The 21,911-nt window shown below is 43.5% G+C and overlaps 1 protein-coding gene across 2 annotated transcripts in view; it reads right to left on the bottom strand.

The window, feature by feature from the left end:
- Window positions 1-21,911, bottom strand: part of RARB (retinoic acid receptor, beta) — a 571,381-nt gene that overhangs the window by 362,558 nt on the left and 186,912 nt on the right. Inside the window, exon 5 of one of the 2 annotated variants that reach the window (XM_006883350.1) lies at window positions 2,171-2,186. The exons of the other annotated variant lie outside the window; for it this stretch is intronic. Coding sequence (XP_006883412.1) covers window positions 2,171-2,186 — 16 coding nt within the window. The remainder of the gene's footprint in view (window positions 1-2,170; window positions 2,187-21,911) is intronic. 2 annotated transcript variants of the gene reach the window in all.

The raw sequence follows: 21,911 nt of genomic DNA, 5'->3' as shown, positions 1-21,911 counted from the left end.
TATTTTTTATATATATTTATGCCACCTGAGTTCCACATATGTATTTACACACACACACACACACACAGAGAGAGAGAGAAATGATAAGTTCTTCCAAGATACAAAGAGAAGGTATAACTAATACACATATGTCTCTATGTATATATGTTTGATTCGTAGATTTTGATTCATTGAAGCATTTTAGCATTTTGTCTGCAAAGGAACTTCTATAGTACCGTGACCATGAAGGTCTGAGAGCTGGACGAATGTTGATTTTGTGAAGAAGACCCTGCTTTGGCCATCACATAGTGTGTGTGTGTGTGTGTGTGTGTGTGTGTGTGTGTGTGTGTGTGTTGGAATCTTAACATCTGTATCTGTGGATATAATATCATTCCTGAATAATCTTCATTATGTTAGTAACAAGTGCCATTTTGATGTAGGCTAGATCCCAAGTCTAAGCATTTCTGAATTTTAAGGAGAAGTATAAATGAACCAACTAATGAAGGGAGGGTTGGCACATTAACATTTTCAAGGATTCCGCTCTATAAACACCAGAAAGAGTTTCCCCGTACAGTCAATGCCCTCAGTTCTGACTGTTAGCGCCCTAAACCTGTTCTCTTTCCACTACAGCAGCAACAGAAAATGAACACAGGCTCAGGACAACCCAAACTATCTCTGTGTTGGCCTTTGGACCATTAAAATGATCAAGGAGAAAGATTAGCTGCCCACACTGTGTCAGGCTCGCTTGAGTTCTACTGCAATTCAAGACGATGATTTTTTTTTCACCTAATAACTAGCTCAGAGGTAGGCGGTTTGCCGGTACAGGGTTCCGCCAGAAGAAGGGATGCAGGGTGTTGGCAGTGTGGCCTTTTGACTCTTATGAATTCAAAAGTTTTTCTGTAGTATCTCTCTCTCGGCAAATTTCCTCCGTATCTCATTGGACAGAAGAGTTCCCTGTGGGTATGAGAGAGGCCAAGGATGTACGAGGAACACTGGAGCAGCATGTCACGAGGTCAACACTGGTTCAACTTCAAGACTTTTTTTGTGATGGGCGCTATTTAAGTTTCTTGGCAGACAAAATGCTAAAATACTCCAATACTATGCAGTAAACATCCAAGCACAGAGGCGTATTAATTACACTTTTCCTCCGCGTCATAGTGGAACTCATCATTTTTCTTGAACTGAATTAGAGGAGAAATCCAAGATCATCTACATAGAGCCTGTTGATTGGTCAACATAACACTTTGAGTAATGTCGCTATAATTCTACTACGATCATCTGCTGATTCACTCACTAGAAGAATATTTATGAGGTCCCATCAGTGCCAAGGATGGTGACAGATATTATGACTCCAGTGCTGAACAAGATGGACATAACTTCTTCCTCTGTGGAATTGCATTTTTAATGGAAAAGACAAATATATTTAGTCATAATTATGATTTTGACGTGCAGAGGAGAAGTACCAAGCTCAACGAAGGAAATGTTCAGCTTTAGGTGTGTTTGTATAGTTTTAGGTGTGCTCGGGAATGTCCTCTCCAGGCACATTTATTTAAACCTGGGTCTCTCAAGGATCATTAAGTCCTTAGCATTAACGCTATTTTGAGTCAGACACATTCTTTGTTGGGAAGATCTGCCCTGTGCAATGCAATAGTTTCCCAGACTCACTGACCCACTAAATGCCAGCAGCAACCCTCTCTCAGTTGTGACAATCCAAAATGGCTCTAGACATTGACAAAATATCCCCTGTGGGGCAAAATGATCCCCAGTGGAGAAGCACTTAGGAACAAAGACTTGGAAGATGAATAGGAGACGCAGACATACGAACAGAGAGAGGTCATCAATTTTGTGTCCGTCTCTACCTTTCGTCCTAACCGCTTTTCCTTGGTGAACGTTAACCTCTCTTGTTTCATACAAAGAGCCTTAACAATCACTTCTAGAAAGGCTTTGTTGAATAACTGAAGAACCGAGAAGAAATGCTTCAGTCGGAAGCCCTTCTTCTCCTCGCTGGCCTAGTGAGAAGAGGGTTGAGTTGCCAACCCAAAGGCAGGCAATTAGAATCCACTTGCTGCTCTGAGAATGAGACATAAACAACCTCTTCAGGTGTGATTTACAGACTCTGAAAATCCAGTGCAGCGACAGCTCTGAATTGGGCTCCATTCAATGGCAAAATGAGAGAGATTTCACAAACTACAGGGTGTCCATGGACTCTGAAAATCTGTTCTTTCACTTTTTCCCCAAATGAAGGCTGTCCCTGATGGCATATTATGCACACTCTCTCTCTCTGTTTCCAGACTTCAAGGATGCCCTGTGTCCTGGTAACTGACTCTCACCCTTTCCACCCGGGGTACCAAGAGCCTGTCTGTGCCACAGGCATCATCCTAGATGTTATGGTATGAAGATGAAGAAGGGAAGCCCCGTGTGGTACTGAACAGCACAGGGAAATCTCGGGTGCCCAGTCAGTTCTTTTCCAAACGTTCTTCCAAATGAAAACAGATTCCGGACCCTTGAGAGGCGAGGGCGTTGCCTGCTTCACTCAAGATTCAGCACCTGCAATGTCACAGCGAGAGTCTCCGCAGATGCATTTGATTGATGAGAATTCTGATAGTAAATGATTAATGACAGCAATTCTGCACTCACTTCAGACAACCCGCAACTCAAGTGGCCGCTCTGCCTGGCTTCTTCCTTGGTAATTATTGGCTGAATGAATGGAAGTTGGGTTTTCATTTTCTTCAAACTCTGCTGATTAACCACCCAGAGCGAGATTGCCCCTAAAATGTCTTGCTAGCCTTTTGACCGAATTCTTTGGTTTTTCTCCTCTCTCTGATGACATGTCCCCTAAAATCATGTCCCCTGTTGTAGCCTGTTTCTAAGTCAGCTAAGCCCATGATTTCAATAGCAGGAGCTAAAAGGATAGCAAACTCTAGTGCTGTAACCTGGATAGAGGTGGATTGCTAACCCAAAGACCGCCGCGTTATCTCCCGGGGTTCGAATCTTCAAGGCAGAATGATGGACAGCTTCCTAGTCTCTTCCTAATCGAGACTGACAACGTGGGAATCTCAATGGGGGCCCCTATGCATTCAAACTTCCTCAACCACATTAAGTGAGTAAACTTTTTGCTCTCTAGAGTCAAACCCTTATAAGGTGGGGAAAAGAAATTCCCCTCTCAGCTAAATATCATGTTTTTGTACAGAACCATACACCAATTTGTAGGGAGCTCTGGTGGGCTAGTGGTAAGAAGCTGTGCTGCAATCTCAAAGGCATGTGGTTCGAATCCACCAGCTGCTCTGTGGTAGAATGATGGACAGTCTCCTCCAGCCTGGTCTATTGTTTCTGAAAACCTGCCAGAGGGCCAGCTATGGCTCTGACTCGACGGCACACAACAACAGAGTCTAAGGCTTATAAGTGAGGGAAACGACGTGTAATCTTGCTAAGTAATGCGCTTTTGGGCAACACCATACACAATTCACACATCCAGGTTACTTGCGAAGTCATAGCAGAGACACACGGAGTAACAAGATTAACTCATCTCCACTTCCTATTCCTACAGAACGGATACTGACCATGTCAGCTTTTCGTTTATGAACTAACTAAAGAACGGACTTGAAATAGGAGGGGAAACAGGCCTCGGAGCAGAGGGACGTTTACATTTAGTACTTGAGCAACTGGGAGACCAGGATTTTTAACTCAAGGTGGTAAATAACTCACTGGGGGATTTCCTGAGAGGAGTGAAAATCACTCAAACAGTCAGATGAGGTAATACTGGGAAGAGTCAACCCATCTCTTTCCACAGGCCTGTCAGAATCCTTTGGAAGCAGCTCGGCATAACGACGGAGCAGACGGATCAGTACAAGTACGCCTCATTCTTCAGAGGGAGAGTACGGTCAGCAGGGCTCTGTACACGAGTGTCCAGCACTCTTGTTCCAACTGCCATCTTTTCTTTTCCACATATTCCCCCCAGGTTCTCCTCGGCTGCAGGCCTTCTTTTTAATCCATCCACGTGGGGGCCTGTCAACAGACTTCGGACCTCTTGCATGCCTCAAGCTCATGGTCATCTCACAGCGGGTGGTCTTAGGAATGCATTTCTCAGAAACTGTGTAAATCACAGTCCAGAAACCGGGGCCAGTTTCCTGAAGGATTCGAATCGGGTTACGTGGAAAGTGCCGAGGACAAACTTCTTTCCCAGCAAAGGAACCAGTTGCCAAGCATTGCAATGTATATTGTGAGCTGGACGCAGGCCTCAAACCTCCACTGAAGATGGATGCTGGAGCCTGGGAATGTAATGCTGTCAGCTCATATATCCCAGCGGAGGCTCAGCGTGGACTGGAGAGGAAGGCATTGGTGGGTATATGTGTTAAAACACATTCCCTGAAAGTGCTCCCCAATTAGGCCAAGGGTGTGAGGTTTGTCTTGGAAGGACAAGGCAAGGGAACTGAATGCTGAAATCCTTTCGTTTAGGGCGTTTCAAAACCATTTAATAAGTTTCATTTATGTGAATTCAATCTTTCTTAAACTCTCCAAGAATTTGTATCAAGGAATGGATATGGAGTCTTCAAATGAAAACTTTCACAGTTGTTATTACACACTCAAGTAGGATGAAGTTCTTTCCAGGGTGTGGGCACTTAGGAATTCCCCTGGAGATCTGTGTCTGAGACTCCAGCTGTGCCGGGCATTAACCTTTTAGCTAATTTTAAGTTACAGTAGTTAATTTTGGGGTGATCTGATGAGAAGGTCTTGGGGAAGTCCTCCTGGTGGTCCTGTTAAAGGTGAGTTCAAGATATAGTAGCTCTTTACCAAGTCATAATCAACACCGTGGTACCAGCAGTCAGGAGTACAAAAGGCATGTTGCATTGGGTAAATCTGCTATCAAAGACCTCTCCAAATTGCTAAAGAGCAATGATGTCAGTTTAAAGACTAAGGTGCACCTGATCCAAAACATGCATCCAAAACTTAGGCAATGAATAAGAATGACAGAAGAAGAATTGATGCCTTTGAGTGTGATGTTGGAGAAGACTACAGAATACCCCATGGACTGCCAAAAGAACAAACAAGTGCTCCTTGGAGGCAAGATTAATGAAAGTTTGGAACATGTCTTGGACATGCTGTTAGGAGGTGTCTGCCTTGGGAAGACGATATCAGGCTTGGAAAGGTGAAAGCTCAGCGAAAGAGAAGAAGACCCTTAATGAGACGTATTGACACCGTGATGATAATAACGGGCTCAAGTATATCAGAGATGATGAGGACGACACAGGAGAGGGCAAGGTTCAGACCCATTGTCCACAGGGTCGCTATGAGTTGCCCTTGACTTGAGGGCATCTCACAATAAACAGCAAAACATACCTGCTGGAAGGTCATCTATGAGTCGGTTCTGACTCAATTATGGTACATAACAAAACAAGAAGAACATCTTTTAGTACTTTAATAAACACCAGAGCTGTGTTGACTCCCTGGTTGCACAGTTAGGCAGGAGCCCACTAACTGAATCCACCCACAGGCTTCTTCGAAGCATGGTTTGGCCATTTCCTTTTGAAAAGTCACAGTCAGGAGCACACGAAGGAGTTCAGTTCTACTTTGACACGCACGGGCTCACCCTGAACCAACCAGATGTCGACTGGTTGGGAGACAGATTACTGCAAACGGGTGACTATCACCTTCGCTTTCTGGAATGAAAGAAAACAAAAGAATAAACGGCTACAGGTAGAGTCTGTCTCCTTACGAATAAACAAGCTGCTCTGCGTTTTCTAGAAATCCGTAGACAGGTCTACGGCTGAGTTCAGCATCAGTGGCAATTAATTTTAAGTTCCCGAATCATCTCTCAGAGCTGTCGATGCCAATTTCAACGGTCAGTGGAAATCGTTGCTTGCCACTTTTCTGTTAAGTGACGTCCATTCAAACCAAGCAACTCGCTGACACTGTAAAGTCAGGTGTGGACTCACAGTGACCCTACAGGACCTCGTAAAAAGCACTGTCGACACAGTTTCCAAGCTGGCCAGTTTTAAGGAAGCAGGCGGCCTCACCGTCCTCCCACAGAAGGGCTGGTGAGTTCAAATGTGGACCTTCTGGTGAGGAGCTGAATTCCTGAACCACCCAGGGCAAGCGCCAGGCCTGCCATCGCCTAAGTCCATCCCTGGGTGAGTTCGTTCAGTGGAGTGTTTGTCTTTCAACATTCCGATGAATGAGAGGAGGCGCAGAACCAAGCAGGCTGGCAGCTGTGCTCTGGCCCTATGTCAAAGTAACTGGAGAGTGTAAATGATCCCAGCCTGATGGCGGACATAACTGACAGCGGGTAATTCAGTACACAGACTCCCCAGTCACCTTTCCGCAGAGGTGGCAAAGAAAACGACTCCCTGCTTCTCCTCACCCATTCCATTCAGACACCAGCCCACCCGCACCAAGTGTCATGCATTCCTGGTCTGAAAAACAAACTGTGTAACAATAGCCCCAGGACCTCCAGCCTGGAGCATCCCCTCTGTAAACACAGCCTCCAGATCTTATCTCCAGGAGATCTCAGCTCCAGCTCTCTCAAGGCAGTTTATCTGCATAGAGGCTGCAACACAAAATTCCCAGGGACTGGAAATAATGGGCTATGTCTTCTCTGTGAGCAAAATATAGCCCAAGGATTCAAGAAAATGGTGCCTTTTTTATACTCTTTTTTATACCATGTTATGCAATTTTTTAATAAGCATTTTTTTCCTTTTTTTAAAAATTGTGTTATTTTTACGTGTACCGTCAAATCAGATCTGACTGGTACAGGAGGAGAATGCCACCTCCTTCTCCAGCAGAGCATCTGGTGGATTTGAATCACATACCTCTGGGATTGCAGTGCAGCATCTTGCCACTAAGCTACCAGAGCTCCCTATGTTAGGCAATTTTAAAAGTTATAATAAACCTTAAAAAAATCTAACGATTAAGGTATATCTGTAAGAAAAAAAGTCATAGTATTCCCTAAAGCCTTGTGTGTCTATGTACGTCTGTAGATTTGTTGCAGGTATTGGTTTGAGTATGGCAGGGATCACAAGAACAGTACAGGATAAGAGAAGGCTTTTATTATTGTTCACTGGGTCATTAAGAGTCATAGTAGACTCAACGGCACCTAAAACAACTCTATGTTGAGCTTTCAATCATTTTTCTATCTAGACTGTCCATATAAATTTTTTTTAAAAAATAACAGTGGAGTGTACTCAGGGTGGGGGGAATATATCTATATATCTATATATCTATCTATCTATCTATCTATCTATATTATATATATCAATGGGCAGGGAGAAAAATGCAACAATGAATGAATGGAAATCTAAAATCTCTGTAAATATTCATTAAATTAATAAAATTTTTTAAAAATAACAACTCTTTTTTTAAAAATTTTTCTTTTTATTTCATTATTTTCTGTGTGTACCATCAAATCAGATCTGACTGGTACAGGAGGAGATTGTTCCTCCTTCTCTAGCAGAGCATCTGGTGGATTTGAACTGTGCACCTCTGAGCTTATAGTTGCAGCTTCTTGCCAGTAGGCCACCAGAACTCGCCTAAAATAATAACTCTTCAAATGGATATTTAAACATTATCATAAAACTCCAGGGCATTAAAAATATTCTTGCAGATGTTCTATGGAAAATAAAATCTATATAGACACCATTTATATAATTAAAATTCAACAAATACACTAGTTTGTACTACCTAAAAAAAGAGAGAGAATGTTCCTATTTGGATGCAATGCTTCATTCTCTGGGTACACGCTGAGGTGCTCAGTAATGGCGATTTAATTCAGAAGGCTGTGAGCCTGTGAAAGATGGGGAGTTTTAAATACTTCTGAACATAACTTCCAAAGTTTAGACCCAATTTTCTTGAACGTTCAACCATTCTTTACAGGTAAGTCCAATCCAATGCATTCATTTATCCATTCAACAAATATTTATTATGTCCACTTCATGTCATGCCCACTTCTAGGCCCTGGTTGTGGGGAGAAGGAACAGGACGAACAAGGAGGATGCATTCACTCACCTTGAATTCTAACGGAAAAGCAAATTAATAAACAAAGAAACCCTATCTTCCTTTCTTCCTTCCTTCCTTCTTCCCCCCCTCCCTCCCTCCCTCCCTTTTCTTCTCTCTCCACTCTTTATTTTTTCTTCTTTGCCCCTCCCTCTCTCCCTCTCTTTCTCTCTCTCTTCCCCCTTTCCCTCTCTTTTTCCTCTCTCCCTCCCTTCCTCCTCTCTCTTTTCTATCTATCTATCTATCTATCTATCTATCTATCTATCTAACTATCTATCTATCATCTATGCAAAAAAGTCAGTCTATCTCAAGACTAAGGTGCTCTAGACAATGATCAAAGATGGCAGAAGAAGAAATGATGCTTTTGAGTTGTGGTGCTGGAGATGAATATTGAACATATCATGTACCACCAAGAGAACAAACAGGTCTGCCTTAGAGAAGGTGAAACCATGCTTCTCCTTGGAGGCATGGATTTTGAGGCTCTGTCTGACATACTTTAGGCATGTTGCCAGGAGGGACAAGTCCTTGGAGAAGGACATCATGCTTGGTAGGGTTCAAGCCCAGGAGAGGAAGACCCCAGATGAGATAGACTGACACAGTAACTGGGGTAATAAGGGTAAGCTGTGTGAAAGACAAGGAGTTTGGCTCAGGGTAGAGCAGGGTTCAGAGATATTGTATGTAGGGTTGCTATGAGTCAGAGTTGACTCAACGGCACTTTACAACAACAATGGCAACAATGTTCCCACCCATCTCTCTGTGTCTTTGTCTCTTTCTCTAATAATTTCATATAATGGTTGTTATTGTATACCTTTGAGTTTATACTGGGTCAGAGTTGCCCCTCCAGCGGGTTTGTAGAGACTAGATCACATGGCAGGAAAGTACCCATCTTTCTTCCTTGAAGCAGCTACTGAATTCAAATCCCATTCCTTTGAGTTAGCCGTGCAATTCCTTACGATTCAGCCACCAGAGGGCCTTCGATGAGGGAGAGAGACTTGCAAACACCTGGCAGAACACTCCAGGTAGAAAAGATGTGAAAACCTTGAGATGGGAATGATCTTGGTGTGTTTAAGTCCTGTTAGTAAATCCAGCATGTGTAGAACACACTGAAACGAGAAGTGTGCTTAGCGGATGACTCTAAATGCGGTGGCTGTTAAAGCTCATCAAGAGTCTGTCTTCCAAGGGAGTTCTGGTGGCATAGTGGCAAGAAGCTGCACTGCGATCCTGAAGGTGCACAGTTTGAATTCACCAGATGCTCAACTGGAAAAGAGGGGGCAATCTCCTCCTCTGCCAGTCAGATCTGATTCCTGATTTGACTGCACACACACACACACACACACACACACACACACACACACACACACACACACATATAAATAAAATAAAAAAGAAAAGTGAGCCTGTCTTCCATTGAGGAAAGTTGACAAATAGATGTTGTAAATGCTATCAGATAAATGACCAGAAAACCTCCATGCTGTTGAGTCTATTCTGATTCACAGCAACCCTGGAGGACAGTGTAGAACAGCCCCATTGGGTCTCCAAGGCTGTTATCTCTACAGAAGTAGACTGTCACACCTTTCTTCCGTGGAGTTGCTGGCAGGTTTGACCAACTGGTAGCCTTGATCTTTCCTTTTGCATCCGAGAGTTTCACCACTGCAAAATCAAGGCTCCTTTGTAGACCTAAGTTCTTCCTAAATCAGCTACCATGGTGGTGTTTGAAAAAAAATCACGCTTCTAAAAAAATTTTAAAAATCTGACAACATATGGGATGGTTTCACAGATTGAACGTATTCTAGTTCTTTGAAATTTGGACAGAAGTAGGATGAAGGCGTTCGTTGTTACTGAGTCAGAACTAATCCACACAAGACCTTTCCAGGGGTTTTTCTGAGACTGTAAAGTACCTAAGAAGAGACTGTCTTTCTTTCTCCCATGGAGCAGCTGGTGGTTTTGAACCCTATGACTTTGAGTTGGCAGAAATCTCCTTACTACTATGCCCCCAGATCCACTACATAGTGTTAGTGGTGGATACATTTCTTCTAGAAATAGGGTAAAACCATGCATTTCTGATGATTACCTCTTCTGACTTAGTTATTTGGAGCCGTTGAGTTGACTGCCATTTGTAGTGACCCGATGAACAACAGGTGAGAACCTTGTGCTGGCCTTTGCCACCAAGGACCTCGGCCACGCTGAAGTCCACCGCTGTAGTCACCTGTGCTGATCCTTCTGGTCTGGCCCTAGGAGGCAGCCTTAAAGCTCTCTTTTCACCCATTCTCCATTAGTCACATCCATTGCATTACCTGGCGTTTCATGGAGCTCAACTTGACTATCATTTCCTGGAGGAGAGGAGCTTGTAAATCACTGTATCCTTGGTGATCTGCAAATATTTACTGAGTGCACACATGCCCTTTGCCAATGTCATTGACCTCCTTCTATCAGGGTTTCCTCCTTAAACGTAACTGGGCGGTACCCTGCTCTGCTCCAAGAACACCATGACAGGACACCCCAGGTGACACAGATGAGCAGTTCTGTGGTATGACTGTACCCTCTTATCCTGGACGCAATGTCACAGGCCATGTCTTGGAAAACCCCCAATCTTCCCAGCTTACTTGGCCACATTGCCCTTTGGATAATTGGCATTAAGCTTAGGAATAGTTCAGTGGAGTTGTGGGTAATGTGCAGGGTGGGTGTTTTAATTGCTTAAATGGCTCCTGATGGGGGTGCATCGCTGTGGAGATTTTATTTCAAGTGCCTCATGCTGGTGGGAAGAAAAGAACATCACACCCTGTCCCCCAGAGCTGGGGTATTTATAAGCATGTAGTGGTGACAAGAACCAGGCTGGGGTTCCAAGCTACTGAGAAATGTTCTCTCCTGCAAGATGTTTAAACTCTTGTTGTTGTTGTTGTTGTTGTTGTTATATGCCATTGAGTCGCTTGAGACTTATAGCGACTCAATGTTCAAGAGCCCTAAACACCATTCTATCCTGTGTCAACCTCGCTGTCTCAAACACACTCATTCCCACAAACCCAATCACAGAATCGATCCATCTAATCCAGGGTCTTTCTCTCCTGCACTGTCCCTCCACTCTCCCAAACACGATGTCCCTCTCCAAGGACCAATCCTTGCTTGCAACATGCCCAGGCAAAAATGGCAACAGGAAGAGCCCATGAACTTCTAAATGAAAGAAATAAATTTCATTAGTAGCATGCATGTCACTCTAAAAGTGACATGATATTCAATAGGGTTCTTAGACGACCATGAGATTAGGTCCATAAGCATTTTAGGATTAAAATAAACTGTGTTATTTGTCTATAGATTATTAACAGTAGCTTACTTGGCTCTACAATCAACACTCTTAGCACCAGCAGTCAAGGAATTAAAAGATTAATTGCATTGGGAAAGTCTGCTATCAGAGACCTCTCCAAAGTACTGAAGAGCAACGATGCCAGTCTGGAGACTAAGATGCACCTGATGCAGGCCATGGTCTTTGCAATCACTTGTTATGCATCAGAGAGCTGGACAGTGATGAGGGATGATAAAAAGAGAGTTGATGCCTTTGAGCTTTGGTGCTGGAGAAGAGTACTGAATATACCATGGACTGCTAGGAGAACAAATAAATTTGTCCTGGAGAGGGTGAAGCCAGGCTGCTCCTTGGAGGCAAAGATTCTGAAGCTTTGTCTGACACACTTTGGACATGTTGCAAGGAGGGACCAGTCCTTAGAGACGGATGTCATCCTCGGGAGGGGGAAGGGACAACAAAAGAGAGGAAGATCCTTGATGAAATGGACTGATTCAGTCATTGGGGGAATGGGGATAGGCGTGTGTTGGAAACAATAAGACTGGTAAGGGACAGAACAGGGTTTAAGGCAATAGCAATAACAATAGTACATAGGGTTGCTAAGAGTCACAGGTGACTCGATGGCACATAACAACAATAAATAACAACTTTTAAAATTATGCATATCTCCTTATGAAAACAGATTTCTGTATTCAAACAAGGAAAAAACCCCTGAACGTTTGGAAAACAGGAAATCTCTGAATTCAGTATGACCTTTATTAACATTCAGGTTTATTTTTCTCTGACATAGGCATGATTATATAGAATACTTAATTTTATTCCATATAATATTGTTATTGTTTGCTGTGCAGTTGGAACTGACCCATAACTGACCCTCCAGTGAGTTTTCAGATGCAGTAAATCACATGGGATTTACTGCCCATCTTTCTCCTGCAAAGCATGGATTTGAACCATGTACCTTTGGGACTGCAGTGCAGCTTCTTACCACTAGACTACCAGAACACATCCTAAAAATTCTGCTTTATAATCTGAGTAGTACAGAAAGAAAGGAATTAAACTTTAAAAGTTTATTTGTGGGGAGCTCTGGTGGCCTAGTGGTAAGGAGCTGCAACTACAATCCCAGAGGCTCATGGTTTGAATCCACCAGATGCTCTGCCGGGGAAGGAGGGACAATCTCCTCCTGTACCAGTCAGATCTGATTTGACGGTACACTTACACAACAATAATAAAATAAAATAAAATAAAAAAATTTGAAAAAAAAAAGTTTATTTGTGAGGGAGCTCTGGCGGCCTAGTGACAAGAAGCTGCATTGCAATTCCAAAGGTGCACGGTTTGAATCCACCAGCTGCTCCACTGGAGAAGGAGGGGCAATCTCCTCCTGTACCAGTTGGATCTGAAGCAACAGTACAACAAGAAATTAAAAAAAAAAAAAAGAAAAAAGAATGCATTAAAAAAAGTTTAGCTTATACCAACTTCTTCATCAACATTACCATGTTTGCACATTACACACTTTTCAAGTGTGTTTTTCCTGGTCTGGTCCCTTGACATTGAAGTGACAAGGTTTCAGGTCAAGAAAGGGATACAGGAAAGGATAGAAAAGATGAGAGGTCAGAGGCAGCAGCACTGTTTGCTTGTCTCTCCTTGCAAGGAGTAAACAATTGAGACTGTGGCATTGGTTGGGCTCTCTGGCCTCCTGCTGGATGCCTCTAGGGAACTGAACTCACAGGGGTCTTTCAGCTGACAGCCAGGTGACCCAGGTGACGGCTGTTAGCGGTTACAATGGGAAGGTAACCGTGAGAGGAGGCCCCATGGATGGAACCTGTGGAGCCTAGAGAAGGTAATTAAGTGCCCAAACTGGCCTGACATCACTATTCGGGAGACAGAAGCGAGGAAAACATGTGCAAAATGCTGAGCTTCCAAAGTCTGTCACATGCCAGGCTGCTTCTGCAGGACTCTTCAGGGCTTAATCAGAGCCCTGTAACGGACAGATGTGTTCAGAGAGGGCTTCTAAAGTGGAAACCCAGAGGCTCTGATGCCTAAAGCCCCTCACATGGAACTTCTAGCAATGTACTTGCCGGTTCATAAAACATGAATCACTGCTAACTTAAATATAGTGGTGGTGTTACTGAGTCAAGGGTGACTCTTAGCAACCCTATATTGTTGCTGTTATGTGCCTTCAAGTCGCTTGCGACTCATAGCGAGCCTGTGTACAACAGCCCTAAACTCTGCTCTGTCCTGTGCCAATAGCATTGTCTCCAAAACGCTCATTCCAATTGCTCCAGTCACCGAATCAATCCACCTCATAGAGGGTCTTCCTCTCCTGCGCCGTCCCTCCACCCTCCCAAGCATGATGTCCTTCTCCAAGGACTGGTCCCTCCTTGCAACATGTCCAAAGTATGTTAGACAGAGCCTCAGAATCCTTGCCTCCAAGGAGCCACCCGGTTTGACCCTTTCCAGGATGCATCTGTTTGTTTTCCTAGCAGTCCATGGTACCCTCAAGACTCTTCTCCCGCAACCCTATAGTGATGTCATTATTGTTCTTCAGTGCAACTCCTAGCAATTCAATGAACAACAGACCTGAACCCTGTCCTATCCTGGGCCGTCCTCATCATCTCTGATACACGTGAGCCCATCGCCGCCTTCAGTGTGTCAATCCATCTCGTTGGGGGTCTTCCACTCTTTCCCGACCCTCCACCTTTCCAAGCATGATATCCCTTTCTAAGGAATAGCCTCTCTTAGCAACACGTCCAAAGTAGAGAGAGGAAGCTTATCGAGATGTTGGTATCAGCTGCCTTCAAGTCAGATTCCTTCCCAAAAGAAGAAAATGCTGCTGGCTTTGGGCCACCTCTGTCATGGGCTGCGGGCCAGACTGTTGTGAGGCCTTGGATTATCAATGACTCACTTTCTGAAGTCGACTAACAGGCCTTTTTCTCCAGTCTGTCCAGCCCTGCTGAAATCTGTGTAGTGTCATGGTCACAGGCATGTCTCCACTCAGAGGTGCGTGCTGACTATTGGTCAGAAACAGAACCCGTCTCCTTCCTGGAAAGCAAGGATTCTGCTATGGACCCTTCACTGCCCCTAAATATACTGATGATTATCCTCATGGATCTTTTAGATCGTATGTGCTTGTCATGTGCTCTGCAGGGAGTTATGCTTCTCATCCGAAGGTGGTGCTGAGCTGGCGGTTCAAATCCACCAGCTGCTCCACAGGAGAAAAATGGGCAATCTCCGCCCATCTGAATTACCACCTCACAAAACCCCTGGAGGCTCAGCTCCGAGTCAGGTCCAACTTGCTGGCACTGAGCAAGTGACACACTAAAATCCTTGACACATACATTCTTTACTTTCAATCTCACAACCAACCTGGAAGACATCTTTGCCACATTCCCAAACTACAGATGGGAAGACTGAGGCACAAATACGGTTTCATTTGTTCAGAGCCAGACATCTTACTTCAGTGGAGTCCACACCCCAACCTCTGTCTTGCGTGATGCCCACAATGAACGTGGAAGTGTCTTTGATTTGAGAATAGAAAATAATATTAGTGCCATGAGATTTGAAATGGCAGATTCAAGCTATGGTGGAGGGTGATTTTACAGGTAACTTACTTTATTTGTTTGTTTGTTTATTTATTTTTTCCAAATGCGGGTTGTTCAAATTCACCAACTGCTCTGTGGGAGAGGGAGACAGGCCATCTCCTCCTGTGCGATTCACATCCCTGGAAACCCACTGCAGGGTCAGCGGAGTTGGTTTTGATTTGACAGCACTGAGAAAGAGACCTACGCTATGTATTAGAATACAGAATTAGAAATAAAATCATGACAATGAGCGTAACATTTTAAAAGTTCCGCGTCCCCCCATCTCCCTATATTCCTACTCCTCTCCCCTTCCCACTGGACTTTTAAATGGAAACCATATAAACTGATGTTAGTAATTTCCTCTGGTGGACAGATGATCAAATAGGATCTTCTATTGCTAATTCTTAAGTCTTTATTCATTGTCCAGCTTTCATATGGACATGAAGCAATTGGACATATCATGATTAAGGCACACCTTAGTCCTTAAAGTGACGGCTATGCTCTTTAATACTTTAAGAGGTCTTTTCAGCACATGTTTCCAGTGCAATATGTTGTTTGTTTTGACTACTGCTTCCATGAACAACAATGGTGTATCTAAATAAAATGAATCTCTGACAACTTCAATCTTTCCTCCATGGATCATGACGCTGTCTGTGGGTCTAACTGTGAGAATTTCTGTCTTATGTTCCGTTAACATCCTTCCTGAAGACTATTGTTGTAGTTATGTACCATTGAGTCAGAGCTGATCCACGCTTGACCCAGCCGCGTTTTTAGAAGTTAGTGACATAGGAGGAGACTACCTTTCCTCCCACGGAGCAGCTGGTGGATTCAAACCATCAGTCTTTGGGTTAACAGTGCAAACCCTTAGCAGGAAGTTATCGGAGCTGTGAAAGCTACTTTTATTATTATTTTTGTGTGTGTGTACCATCAAATCAGATCTGACTGGTACAGGAGGAGATTGTCCCTCCTTCCCCGGCAGAGCATCTGGTGGATTCGAACCATGCACCTCTGGGATTGTAGTTGCAGCTCCTTACCACTACGCCACCAGAGCTCCCCTGAAAGCTACTCTTTATTCTCGTCATGTTGTATGCCAAGTCCTCTTGTGATGTCAGCAAACAAGTTTACCTGCTGCACAGCACAAGCTGTTAAAGAATCTCCCACTAATCCTGGGGCATTATTTTCCTTTATAATGTCCACATCTTCTGACTACTTACTCAGCATACAGATTGAATAGATGCAGTAAAAAGACACAACCTTTATGCACACCCTTCTTGATGTTAAGCCACACAGAGGCCCCTTGTTCTGGTCCAGTCACTGTCTCTCGATCTGTGTATTGGTTCTGCATTAGCACAAATAGTAGTCTGGAATTTTCATCCTTTAAATGTCATCCACAATTTGCTGTAACCCATCCACACAGTTGAATGCTTTTGCATAGCCAATAAAACAGAGGTAAATATCTTTCTGGTGTGCTCTGCTTTCAGATACGTTTCATCTGAGATACAGAAAAGATACGCCTTGTTCCATGTCTGTATCTAAATCTGCCTTGAATCTCTGGCAAGTCTCTGTGGGTGTAATCTGGTGGCTATACTTAAATTACTTTTCAGCAAACTCTTCCTTGCATATGATAGTAATGGCACTGTTCTATAATGTCTCTATCCTGCTGCATTATCTTCCTTTGGAAAGGGCGTGGATACGGATCTCTTCCAGTCCTTTGGCCAGGTAATTGTCTTCCAAAGTTTTTTGACATAGATGACTGAGCACCTCCAGGGCTTGCATTTGTTTTCTGAAGCATCTTAATTGATAGTCCATCTTCCCAATTACCTGCTATACATCAGAGAGCTAGACAATGACTAAAGATGATAGAAGAAGTGATGCCTTTGAGTTGTAGTGCTGGAGAAATGTTGAACATACCATGGACTACCAGGAGAACAAACAGTTCGGTCCTAGAGAAGGTAAAACCAAGCTGCTCTCTGGAGGCTAGGATTTTGAAGCTCTGTCTCACATATTTTGGGCACATGGCCAGGAGGGACCAGTCCTTGGAGAAGGACATCATGCTTGGAAGGGTGAAGGGGCAGTGTAGGAGAGGAAGACCCTGGATGAGATGGATTGACACAGTGACTGAAGAAATGGGATAAGGTCTGTCAGAGACAATGAGATTGGCTCAGGATAGGGCAGAGTTCAGAGCTGTTGTGTATAGGGTCGCTGTGAGTCACAGGTGACTTGATGGCACATAACAACAACATAGGTTGGACTCATCTTGCCAGTAGTTCATTATATACTAGGAGCCTTGGGTTGGCACACTTGGCTGCTAACAAAAAGGCTGATGGTTCAAAGCTACTCAGAGACATCTTGGTAAAAATATTTGGCAATCACTTCCGAGAATATCAACCACTAGACAAACATTCTTTGAAGACAGTTCTAGAGTGACACACATGGGCTGATCCCAAGTTGAAGTCACCATGACTTGATAGCAACTTTTTGTTTTAAATGGCTTTTTTGTGCAATAGTAAGTTACAGTGACTAACAGACTGTAGAATTATTATTTAGAAGGGTGAGTCCTACCCCACGCAGCATTTTCAGTATCCGTGCTTATGTGAACTGGTCAGAAGACAGGATCCACAGACGGCTTCCATGTGCCTCTTAAACAATGCTGTTGCCTCAGTAAAGTAACCACTGACCTAAGTGTCCATTGTGCATTAAACACATGGCCAGCATAGGCATAGTTTCACTCTGGGTCCTAACAAATATATGCTTTTACTATTATAAAAACCAAGACCACAGAACTATCTAAATAAAAGTTTCCAAGCCACAGTAGAACATTTGGTGTAGATAATTTCAGACACTGCGCACTAACACATATACACAGAGTTTAAATATGGAAATTAAAATGAGGTGTGTGCGTGTGTGTGCATGTATGCGTGTCTGTGTGTATCGGCACATTCACATAAAGTGCACGTTATTTAGTAAGACAGTGTGCGCTCTGAAGTGAGCATTGCAAATGTTTTGGGCTAGTGGGCTGTTAGCTTTCTGATATTTATTTAGCAGTTAAATATTTACTTTACAGCAGCAGCGCTTCACGCTACACTTACAAAAGGCTTTCCACTTTCACCATAAAATAAACCTGTGATTTATTTCACAGTTTATAATCATTTTTTTAAAAAAATATGACAAGCTATTCATTCCCTGACGTTTATTTGGGTGGAAGGATGAGGTGGGGCGCTTGAATGACTCTTTTTCTAGCTGGTTCTTGTAACATTTGCAAAATAGTACATCTGTTGACCACTCATTTGCATTGCCACCTCACACACTTAGATTTTTGTACATATTTAGGACTATTTCAAGACCCAGTGCAGCTCTAGCAACTTGATCACTCTCCGTCTGTAACTTGCTGTTTCGAATGCTATTGCTTTTGATGTATTTTATATATGGAAATACCTGTTCTTTATCTGACTCCTTTACAAACTTCCCGCTTTAACTATCATCATCCTTGCCTCTGTACCCCCACCGATAAGAATAAGAGTTAGAACACTAAGTCAGCATGTTGTTGTTGTGCACCTGATTCAGAACCGACCCATACCTGACCCTCCAGCAGGTTTTCAGAGGCAGTTAATTGCACAGGAGAAGACTGCCTATTCTCCTGCAGGGCAGCTGGTGGCCTCGAACTGTGTGCCTTTGGGATTGCAGTGAAGCTTCTTGGCACTAGGCCATGAAAACTCTCTATACCTATCTCTCACTACAAATTCCCCAGCCATGTCTTTTATATTGGCTCACAACAAACGTGTGTCTCCTGGGGAGAAGTTACAACTTTATAAAACTAAGTCACCATCACAAAAATGAAGGTGCATAGACCTCTATTATTTAGGGAGCTCTGGTGACCTAGTGGGAAAGAACTGAACTACCAACACGAAGGCCTGCAGTTCAAGTACACCAGCTTCTCTGTGTAAGAAAGAGGGGCAATCTCTTCCCGTATCATTTACAGGGTCTGAAAACTGACTGGAGGGTGCACTCCAAGTAGTTTCTAACTTAAGCTCAAGGAACTGAACAACAAATTCAAACCTTGAGTTGCTATAATCAAGGACACTTTAGGCAGAATATTAAATGATCCAGGAAGTATGAAAAGAAGATGGAAAGAATATACTGAGTCACTGTATCGAAAGGAATTGACAGACACAGAAGAATTTAATGAAACAACACATGAGCAAGAGCCTACGGTGATGAAGGAAGAAGTTCAAGCTGCTTTGAAGGAAATAGCAAAAAGTAAGGCCCCAGGAATAGACTGTATACCAATTGACATATTTCAGCTAACAGATGCTGTCCTGGGTTTATGGAGCTTATTATTTTATAGAAGAAATATGATTTTAAAAAGGACACCTTTTAAATGATTAATGCTTGGTGAATGAATCCAAATTTTCCAGGTATTAACCTCTGTTCTATAAAGCAAAATATTTTGAAGGGACCAAGATGAACTTTAAGGCTTTACTCAAGATCTTACAGTATGTTTAGTATATTTTTCTGAGTGAAGAAAGGGGTAGTTGGGTGCATTTATTAGGAATGAAACCAAATAACCTCTCTGGTGACAAAAAAAAGGCATTTAAATCCTTGGCGTCTGGAAAGCTCCTTTGGCACTTTTTGGAAAGACATGTCACCGTCAGTAATTTGGACTCCCAGAAGCTGAAGTCTGAGTCCTCAATATCAATAATACCGAAGTCAGACAGGAGAATTTAGTAGGATTGAAGCAGGTATCTAACATTAGAGACAGCATGAAACACAAAGGTATTGAGGAAGACAGATAGGGCAATGGCAGGGGAGACAGGGCGTTTGAAATACTGTGTGTCAAGGCCAGTGGTGGTGGTGAAACGAGACTAGAATCTGTGAAAAAGGGCTTCTCACTGACAAAGCTTTGGACAGGGTGTTATGGCCCGGGGAAGCCTTTATTTCGTAACCGTTATCCTGAGCTGACAGGGAGCCAAAGTCAAAGGTGGGTTGAGGGGATCTTGCATGTAGTGGTAAAACCTTATCAACGTTCTGATTTATTACATTATCATGAAGGAGAATAGCAAAAGTATGGGAGAACCAAAGAAAACACAGTACTACTCTGCCCGTGGACTCACAGAAGTGGATGTCTGGAGTGTACACATTCCTTTGGGGTTGGAATCAGGACGCAAAGTCCTTCTGAAGATGGCTGGTGACAAGCTAGAATCTGCTGTGGAAAGGAAGGTTAACATTGAGGGGTGGAGATACGTAGTGGTGGAGGCCGACGGAGCCGTAGGAATTAGAGATGTGTCTGTGGTTCCTCCTGGGGCCATCAGGAGATCCAGAATCAACATGCTCACTGGCAAAAGACTGAGGTCCTTATCACTTCTCCTTTTCAGTCTCTGATAACAGAGAAGAAGTCCACCTTGCTCCAGAAATCGATGCACAGCAAGCCTGTGACTGCCTGAACCAAGTTAGGGGCCAGAGATTTCACTGGGCGTTCTCTGCACTGAAGAGTTCCAGGCTGAGTGGCCCGCTCTTAACAGTAACACTAGAAGAAACAGCCTGAGTGTGTGTTCTGACTTAATAAATGTCTGCAATCCACACGGAGCAGATGTCACTGGCAGCATTCTTTTTCTGTCCTGGAATATAATATTCCCTGACTCCATCAACTCAGGGTTCACCTCCTCACCAGGAAGTTCTCTCCTCGTGACCCACATCTTTTGGGGTAGTGAGAAAACCTGCTGTTGAAGAGGGAGAAATCAAAACTGCTTCATGCACCAGGTGTCATGCTTAACTGAGTTCCTCTGGCCAGTCTGGAGAAGTGCCCGTCAGGGGCTTGGTACGTAGCGGTTCTCCAGTTTTGGTTGCTCAGATGAGCAAGCTTGTTGTGGCTGAGAGACAGAGAACGGGTGTGAGCGCAGGACACGTTGACAAGGAAGAGCAGAGTCACAGTATTTATGACGGACTTAACCACAAAGCATGGACCTGTGTGGCACAAACAGCTAATGATCAACTGCTAACTGAAACGTTAGAAGTTCAAGCCCAACCAGCAACTCAATGATATAGGGGATCTGCCCTGTAAAATATCACAGCTGAGAAAATCCCACGGGACAATTCTTCTCTGTCCCATGGCGTCACCACGAGTATAAATCAGCTCACCAAGCAGCCAAGAACAATGTCCTACAGCAATGATGAGTTTTAAACACTCAGGCTTCCTCACCCCTTCTCAGCATGGTCATACCATGAGAGGAAGAATGCTACCTTTCCAGGGAATAAGATGCATGTTACTAAGGCAATCCCACAAGGATTTGGTTATTAGATGGAAATCGCCTATGTTATCGAAGTGTAAACTGCAATTGTTCTGTGTGTGATTCATATTTTGACAGCCTAGGCAAACGATTGTTGCAGAAGATCAAAAGACTATATAGCCTTCAATAAAGATTGCTTCTCAACATCAAGAAGATAAAAATCCTGACCACTGCACCAATAAGGAATATCATTATAGATGGAGAAAAGATTGAAATTGTCAATAATTTTTACTTACTTGGGTCCACATAAATACCCTTGGTACCAGCAATCAGGAGATCAGGAGATGTACTGCACTGGGCAAGTCTGCTGCCAGAAAACTCTCCAAATTACTGAGGAGCAAGGATATCACTTTGAAGACTAAGGTGTGTCTGATTTAGGCCATGGTCTTCTCCATCACTTAACTATGCATCTCCGAGGTGGACAATGAATAAGGATGACACAAGAAGAATTGACACATTTAAGTTGTGTTTTAGGAGAAGAGCACTGAAGATCCTATATATTGTCAAAAGAACAAATAAATACATCTTGGAGAAAGTATAGCCAGAATGCTCTTTGGTGGCAAAAATGACAAAGCTTCAAACCACATACTTAGAGCGTATTGCTAAGAGAGGCTATTCTTTGGAAAGGTGGATCGTGCTTGGAAAGTGGAGGTCAGTGAAAGAGAGGGATACCCTTGACAAAATGGGTTGACACAGTGACTGAAGCAATGGGCTCAAGTGTGTCAAAGGTGGTGAGGATGACACAGGCTAGGATTGGGTTCAGAGCTGTTGTTCAGAGGGTCACTGAATAAT

This window comes from Elephantulus edwardii, unplaced genomic scaffold, assembly GCF_000299155.1.
Source record: "Elephantulus edwardii isolate Elephantulus edwardi_28Jun2011 unplaced genomic scaffold, EleEdw1.0 scaffold00027, whole genome shotgun sequence".
Classification (NCBI taxonomy): Eukaryota; Metazoa; Chordata; class Mammalia; order Macroscelidea; family Macroscelididae; genus Elephantulus; species Elephantulus edwardii.
This window is presented reverse-complemented; position numbering and strand designations above follow the sequence as displayed.